Raw genomic sequence first — 8708 nt, 5'->3', positions numbered from 1 at the left:
AAAGAATATTTTCAACCATCATTCACTCATTCATTCATCTATCCATACTGCTGTTGCTGCTGCTGCTTCACTTAATTAGAAAATATGCAAATTTTACATAACGCAACAGTACACAGAAGAGAGAAAATTGTTTGAGGGCATTAAGAAGGAATGGAGTGGAAATTCAAACAATAGAAGGAAAATTGCAATAAAGCTTCAGATGCTTCAGGGTGAAAATTCTTTAAAAATGCAACTACTCTCATTCTCTCATCTTTTTAACGACTTCCTGCTGACGTTTGCTTGCTACTTTTGTTCATGTACATATCTATGTACATAATAAAATGTTGTTTGCTGTAAAATTAATTAAAAACTCTTTGGCTGCGGTCAAAGAAACAATATTTCGCTTCCATTTTTCATCAATTTTTTCTTCTTTCATTTATTTCATAATATAATAAAAATATTTAGTATAGTTTACATAATACACCAAGTTTTTCTCATTTTTAATTTTTTTTTCGATCTCATCCCTTTTTTTGAAAATTTTAAATTGCAAGAATTCGTTTTTAATCATCTCTTATTCTCATGGTATGTTCATTAATTTTTTTTTTTCATTTTTTTTTCTTTTTTATTTTACAAAAACAAATTGAACCGAAAAGAGAATGGTATGTAAAATACTGGATATAATTTGTGTTTTTATTCTTCTAAATGTAATTCTTTTACGTTTTACTTAAATGCAACTTTATATTGATTTTCATCATCCTTATTTTACTTTTGTTTCACTTTACAAGTTTTTCATTTTATATCGCGTTTCTATTTAAAATTTCAAAATTATAAATATAAAATGAACAATTACAAGTAAATTATTTTGAAAATTAATGCTTAAGATTTTCATTTTTGAAACTTGAACTCAAAAGAGTTTTATTTGCATCGTGAAGTTGAAAATATTAAACTGAGATTTTTTTCCTTCAAATTTTAATTTGATACAAAGATTAGTTTTAAATACAAGACAAGAAAGGATTAGAAGCTTATATTATTTTCAATGAAAATCTTAAGCATTTTATCGAATTTAAATACTTTGATTTTTTTTAGATTAAAGACTTTTTAATTTTATTTATGATTTAATTTTTTCTACATTTCGACCTTTTGTTTTTTGTTTTGTGGTGGTGATTTTTCAGTTCAATATATCAAATTAAACAAAACTCAAGTACTGTTTAGTATTCTGTAAGGTATCGTTCACTTTAATTACTTTCTAAGTAGAGTTTTAGGTTATCTAATGTATTTCGCTCTATGTATTAAGTGAACACACCCTAATCTTTAAAAACAAAAAAAGAAATGTACACTCAAATTCGAGTGACTAAAATAACCAATCCTTAAAGTTTTCAATAAATTCGATAAAAATTAATTTTCAAAATATTCAATTTCAATTTTTTCTGTAATGAAGTTTTTCGATTAATAATTCAAACACAGCAAATCGCCGTAAGGATGATATAGTAATAAGATTGAAACGTTTTTTATCACATTTTATCCATTCGCTCACTCGTTCACTCATCTATTCGACTCAATTATCATACTTGTAATTGTTCAAATGACAATAATTGGTTTTATTTAATTTGTTTTTCACAATTACTAATTAATCAATTAATTCATTACATATTATTTTAATTTTCTTTTAAAAAATATATTTATATATAAAAAATCATTCATGCATTAAAAATGCAAATTTTATTGAACACTTGAGGGCAACGTAGAGTGCTTGAAATGATGTAAATTTAATGACAATTTAAAAATTGCAGAGGCTCAAAATTAATTTCTGGTTTTGTTTTTTGTGCTATACATAAAATTGGAATTTCAAATTAATTTCATCGCTAAGCCTCATATAATTTCTATGATATCGTTATTGGCCCTTAAATCATTCCAAATCTCTACTAAGTTACCCAAAACTATTCAATCACATTTGATTGATACAAATTGATTTACAACGTAAGAGAATGAACGAATAAAACTGTAACTTTTCTTACCGAACGGCACAAATATTTGTGAGTCAGTAGCGCCAAATTAAATACAAAATTTCACATTTTGCGCCGCTCGGATTTTTCTTTATTTTCATTTCAATGGAGCATTAACGTTAATATCAATTCAATATATCTAAATATAAATCCTAGAAAGTTCAACTGGGTGAGATGACCCAGGTTAAGTCGTCAGCGAAACGGACATGTCGGGATTTAAAGATTTACATTTTTATTCCATTTTCCCTTTCTCCTGTTTCATCTTCCTCTATTTTTTTCGAGGCTTTTTGTTTCGCTCGCGCGCAAAGAATAAAATAAAAATAAAGTAAAAATTTAACAAAACAAGGAAGGAACAAAGTGAATCTTCTTCCTTCTTTCCCTCTCAAATCGAATTTTTCATCTTGACTTGTTGTTTTTCTTATTTATTTTTTTTTTCGTTATAAAAATGAGTTCGGAATGGAAATCTATACATACAAAAAAAAGCAGTCAAAAAGATAGAGAGAGTGAGAAAGACTGAGTGAGGCCATAAAACATTTAGAGAATTTTAAAAAAGTTTCTTCATCTCGACATAGCGACAATAAAAAACGTTTTGGAAACTAAATTGAAAATGGCTTATATCATCACTTTTTTCCCTTCTTACATCCGTATTAAAACGGAAGAAAATAAAAAGCTTTTCCTTAAGATATATATGTATAAATTGAGATTTTCCCTTCTTACCCACGTTTCTTATTTTTCCACAAACTTCTGTTACTTTATTTCTTCTTCATTAATTACAAGAGGGACTTTTCTCGCTTTCGTTATGTCCTCTAAAACAAGGCTTCTTCACTTTCACACTTAATTGGTAATGACTTGTTTTTAATGTTCGATTGATATTTCTTGTTCTTTATATTACAATTTTACATTTTTTGATCTTATAAAAAATTAGTAATTTGATATTAAGTCACAGACATTTCAAAATTTATAAATTATTAATCATCAGTTTATAAAAATTGATTCAACTATGACTATATAATTAAAATTCATATTTTTGAAACCACAAGTATTTCTATGACAACTCAACTTACGTCAAACTTGTAAAAACACAAATCCTAATCGAAACAAATTTTCAGTCTACATTTAAAGATTTTAAGAAAGCATTGCCATTGCTAATTTAATTCATGTTTCTGGATATAAATAACTAGTTACTTCATTAAAAGTTTTCTTTTTCAAATCATTACCAATTAGGAGTATGATATTGAACCTCAAAAAGGGCAAATAATATATTTTCAGATTTAGTTGCCACGGCTATGAGTTTTGCGAGTGGTAATTTCCGTTCGTGGAATTTAGCTGAAACTATTTTTTCGTGTGGTACTTTAATATATTATTAGTCACGATCTTAATTAATAGTGAAAATCTCTTAAATTTTTTACTCTACCTCCCCTCAATCACACATACTTTTAATGTATAGCTACAAAACGTTTCATTCACTGGATATTTTCCTCTTTTTTCTTATCTTCTTATACAACTTATAGCTTAATCAATATTTTTTTCCTTACTTCATTCTCACTGTTTTTTTTTTCTTCCTTTTTTATGTTTTTACTTTCGACTTGGTCAGCAAAAATTATTTATCATCATGTATGGTATGTATTTATATATATATAGTTATGTGGTTTCATCATTTTTGTTATACGGAGATCTATGTGTCTATGTTCTCTCATTTTTCCCCTCAAGTCCGTATTTTTCTTCTGTGATTTATATTAATATCCAATTTATTATTGTTATTTTTATTTTTACTCGCATACACACTTTTTGTCACATTCTCTCCTTTTATTTACTATGTACCATTTTTTTTGTTCGTTGTCATCACTTTGAAAATTTATTTTTGAATTTGAGACTTAATAACTGAATTTTAAGGCTTTAATTGAAAATTTTGTATTTTCTAGTAATATTTAAAAATTTTATTTAACATATTGCTGAAGAATTAGATTCAGAATCTTAATCTTCATTTCTAGATAGTAAATAAATTCACTGAATATACCATCCGAAACTAGAATTTAAGCCTCAAAATTCATTCATAAAAGCCTGAACAGTTTTTTTTTCATCACTTATCATAATCATTTTTCCGGCAAACGATGATAAAAAGAACTCCATATTTGACATAACACAAAAAGGATTTTATATTCGTTTGAGCCCTCAAAAGCGCACATGCTTGTTATTTTTGTGAATGTAACTTTATTAATATTAACAGTTTTTTACGTATGGTGATGTCCAACTTTTTTTGCTCGTATTTTTATCTTCTTTTTTCTACATTATTATAACAATACAAAAAGAATTTTTCATTCATTCATATCCACCCCATCATCATCATTTAACCTATACTTGACTATCATCAAAATGGATATATCACGAAGAAAGCACACGAAGAATGAATTAAAGTTTTTCTTTTTTTTTTCTTGTGTTATTTTTGTGTTTTTGTTTTTTTTTTTTTTTTTTGGAAAAAGAGAGACACGACATTGACGATGACAGCAAAAGAAGGAAAAAGTTTTTTTTATATTTTTTTTCTTATTTTTTTTTTGTTCTCTTTTACTTATACACTTTAAGCATTTATTTGTTATCTTATCACCCGTCTTTGCTGTTGTCTAAATAAAATTATAGCAGTCCACGATGTCAGACTAATTAGTAGTGAGTAATTTGATAATTTACTAGATGAACTTGTATCACCACATTTTCCTGGTTTATTATTGTTATTATTATTCGTAATGTCCATGGATATGTAGGAAAAGAACGTGAATTTGTGGACGGAAGTAAAAAGAGCAGCAGAAAATGGGAAAAAAGAAAGAGAAAGAATTAATTAAATTTTTTTCATCAAGCTACAAGATGGAAAATTAAGTTTGCCCATTGAGGGCATTTTTCCACATAATTTTCTGTTTCAGACTAAAGAAATGCTAAAGATGTTCAGTATGGTATATATGTATAAATACTCACGTGCGATTCCCGTTACATTCGATATTAAATGATGTTCAGGTATTTCTAATGACATGGCTTCACGATAACATGAATCACCGACAATTAATTGAGCAGAAGCGGAGGAGTCAGTCGTTGTTGATGATTTAAAGCTAATGCAGACACCATGTTTGGTCCCTGCGTGACGAGCTATGATAAATGTTGTATCATTTTCCGTCCATGAACCGTGGCATAAATATTCTGTAATTTTTTTGTTTTGTGGTAGGGTTGGAAGAGAAATGAAAAATTATAATAAAAATTAACTTCTTATGTTAAAACTGAAACAAAAAATGACTTTTTTCATCTTCTTGCGAAAAAGATTTCATTCATTACTTTTAAGTCCTTTAAAGGCTTAAATAATAATTATAAGTCTTGTCTCTCAATTAGCTTGAAACTATTAATTTCAAATTCAAAGTATTTGGATCGAATAACTAAATTTCCAGTTATAATTGCCAAGTTCATATTATTAAGTCTAGCTAGTATGTCCATTGAATTTACTTTCTTATTTTCCTTATTTCTTCTTCTTCCGCATGTTTTAAACAGTTTAAAATTTTAATTTGGAACTTTTTCAATAAAAAAACAGAGAAAGTGCATATTTAAAGGAAGAACTAGATAAAGATCTCTGTATAACTTGAGATGAAGATGAAAAAGAAGTGGGCAATGTCGGAAGGAAAAAGAGTTGGCATACCATTATTATTATTTTTATTATGATTATTATACAATAAGTATAAGAAAGATAATAAATAGTGAATTACAAAAGTTTTGTAGTTTCACATAGCTTCCTGCTATGAAATTTTCCCTTTTAACTTTCTCGGATCTTTAGCCGTAAGGAATGAAATGCTTTTTCTCTTTAGATAAGAAAGAAAATTTCAAATTTCCGTACCTTCATCACCAGTTTCACTGCATTGTGGATAAACTTCAATAATATCATCGCGTGAACAACCAATGGACAATCGTCGCCTTTGCTTATGTATATTCGAGCACTTCGACAAATCGCGACGATGCCTTTGGATATTAGAACGATCGTGCATATGCAAATTGTGCTCAAACATATCTGCGTTACGAAAACTTAATACATCATGACGTTGGTTCTTATATGAAGGTGGAGGATCGTGCATAATGTGATGATGTTGCTTGCTGCCATTTCGTTTGTGACGTGAATTCATATATGGTGGACCCAAGGGGCCTATTATTGAAAATGACGATCCACTTAAGGGACATTCTTCTGTTTCTGATGAAGCGGCTGTTTTTTTTTGAAAAAATGAAAAGGAAAAAATTAATTATTAAATTATTCAACACGCAATTTTCTGTCGTTTATTTCTAATATTTATAAAGTCTCTTTTTTACCCCACAAAATGATATGGCGGTAATAAAAACAATAATATTCACATATGTACAAAACCATACGAATATATCTTACCTAACAATGTAGTGAATGGAGTACGAGAAGCATCAAATTTTTCCGGAGCACAGGCATCTTCTAAACGTGACGTTATGTTGCCTATTTGCAATTCGACAACATGTGTGTCACGTCGATATATCACCAAGCATAAGAAACCGGTATTGCTGTATATTGAGAAAAAAAGCAAGAGAGAAGGAGAAATGTAAAATATAATTTCGATACAAACTTATATGATTCAGCAAACACCCACACAGACACAACACACATTCATGTCTCATAGAAGAAGTAAACGAACGTAATAAAATTAAAGCTTTAAGATGTAAATCACATGAAATTTTTATGTTTCCATTTAGAAGATGGAATTTTTATAATTTTCAATGCGACATTCTCGCTGTACTACTCGTATCCTTAAGAGATGCTATTCCTTAGCAAAGCGTTTCAATGCATTGGAATGAGGACGAATTCATTGGAGGTCAAATGAAAATTTTACAAGGATAAAAAATATTTTAAAGACAGATTTATTCACATTTATCTATGCTAAATGCACGATGTGGATGCCACACCACATCAAGTTAAAGGAAATAAAATGGAACATACAGAAATATGTGAAAAGAATTTAAACCCCAACGAACATCTTACAAGACATTTTGAATGGGAAATCATGACTTAGAATTTGTGGCGGATGTCTTAGAAAAGAAAAAAAGTTGAAAAAGAAGCAAAACTTTAAGTAAATAGCAAAAAAGGGAAGATTTTTTTGGGACTCATTTCTCATACAGCCACAAAAGATAAATATTTTACAAGGAAATGAATATAGACACGATAGAAAAAGTTTATTATCTTTTATATGTGAGGAACTAGGATTTTGCATATTCAATGATGATGATTATTAGAAGTTTTCATGTTGAAACTTAAAGATAAAAAATCGATAAAGGAAATATGAAAATGTAAAAATTAAAGGATTTCTGGCTTAAGAATGTCGTGATTTTCTTGTTTTTTTTTTAAGATCTTACAGTAGTGATTTTTGATTGTGTTTCTTGGTTTGATATCTATGAAGTGAAAATTGAAAATTTGCATGAATTTTTACCATCGAAAGTAATAAACTTGAGTTCTGAAGTATGAGCACTTACGATTTTAAACCCATAAAATCTTAATTCTTAATGCAATAAATAATGGAGAATTAAACACATCTGCAATATTTTTAAATTTAATTAAATCAATTTTAATTTTTAAAAAGCAATATATTCACCCGAATTAAAAATTTGGTGTGAATATGAAAAAGGAAAAAGGTATTTGAAACAAATATATGGAATAAAAGGAATAGCTATTTCTATTGTGAGCTATAGAGAAATGTGCTCATGATTCAAAACAGGAGGGATGTGCCAGTACATGATATTATTCATAATTAGATTCATACATAAAATAAATTTACATTGTGAACAATCGATGGAATGAGGGGTAAAAATGAAGAAGAACTAGTAATGAAGCGGTTCCCGCTTCATGGGAATATTCACACCATACGTAGATCAGACAACTGTACAGAAAAGTAAAAATTAAAAAAAAAACTTGAACAAAATAATATATTTATCAAATAAATGTGATAAATAATGATTACTTACAAAGTAACTAAAATTATTTAAATGTAGTATGCGTTCGAACTATTAATGTTCGAGCTTCGCTCGAACTTTTTTTCTCCACATGGAAATATTTTTTGATATAAATGCAGTTTGTGCTGTTTGGGAAAATTTTCACGCCTTCACTCGCTTCGCTCCGTGCAAAATTTGTGAGCTTCGCTCAACCAAGTCCGAACTGCGTTCGAACTATTAATGTTCGAGCTTCGCTCGATATTTTTTTCCATACGGCAACATTTTTTGATATAAATGAAGTTTGTACTGCTTGGGAAAATTTTCACGCCTCCACTCGCTTCGCTCCGTTCGAGGCGCAAAAATTTGTGAGCTTCGCTCAACCAAGTCCGAACTGCGTTCGAACTATTAATGTTCGAGCTTCGCTCGAACTATTTTTTTCCACACGGCAACATTTTTTGATATAAATGAAGTTTGTACAAAATTTTCACGCCTTCACTCGCTTCGCTCCGTTCAGGGCAAAAAGTGAGCTATCAAGTCCGAACGGCGTTCGAACAACTTAAGTTCGAGCTTCGCTCGGACTATTTTTCTTATCACGGTAACATATGTTGATCCAAGTGCAAATGCTTGGAAGCTGAGCTTCGCTCACCCGACTTGGGCAGATTACAGTTCTTTTATAGATCACTTTACGAGCCGGGCTGAGCTTTGCTCGCCCGACTTGGGTAGATTACAGTGCTTATATAGATCACTTTACGAGCCGGG

The 8708-nt window shown here is 29.3% G+C and overlaps 1 protein-coding gene across 3 annotated transcripts in view; it reads right to left on the bottom strand.

Annotated features, from left to right (window-relative positions):
• Positions 1 to 355: 355 nt before the first annotated feature.
• The window catches only part of LOC139086594 (uncharacterized), a 193458-nt gene continuing 185105 nt past the window's right edge, over positions 356 to 8708 (bottom strand). For all 3 annotated transcript variants that reach the window (XM_070635092.1, XM_070635091.1, XM_070635093.1), the window contains exons 10-13: positions 6385 to 6530; positions 5848 to 6207; positions 4947 to 5165; positions 356 to 4691 (exon numbers count right to left, since the gene is read on the bottom strand). In XM_070635092.1, coding sequence (XP_070491193.1) covers positions 4573 to 4691; positions 4947 to 5165; positions 5848 to 6207; positions 6385 to 6530 — 844 coding nt within the window. In that variant the 3' untranslated portion in view covers positions 356 to 4572. The remainder of the gene's footprint in view (positions 4692 to 4946; positions 5166 to 5847; positions 6208 to 6384; positions 6531 to 8708) is intronic.

Source organism: Chironomus tepperi, unplaced genomic scaffold (assembly GCF_022539635.2).
Source record: "Chironomus tepperi strain 1889 unplaced genomic scaffold, CSIRO-AGI_Ctep_v1 contig_85, whole genome shotgun sequence".
NCBI classification, from domain to species: Eukaryota; Metazoa; Arthropoda; class Insecta; order Diptera; family Chironomidae; genus Chironomus; species Chironomus tepperi.
The sequence above is the reverse complement of the archived record's forward strand: the minus strand, read 5'-3'. Positions and strand labels throughout refer to the sequence as shown.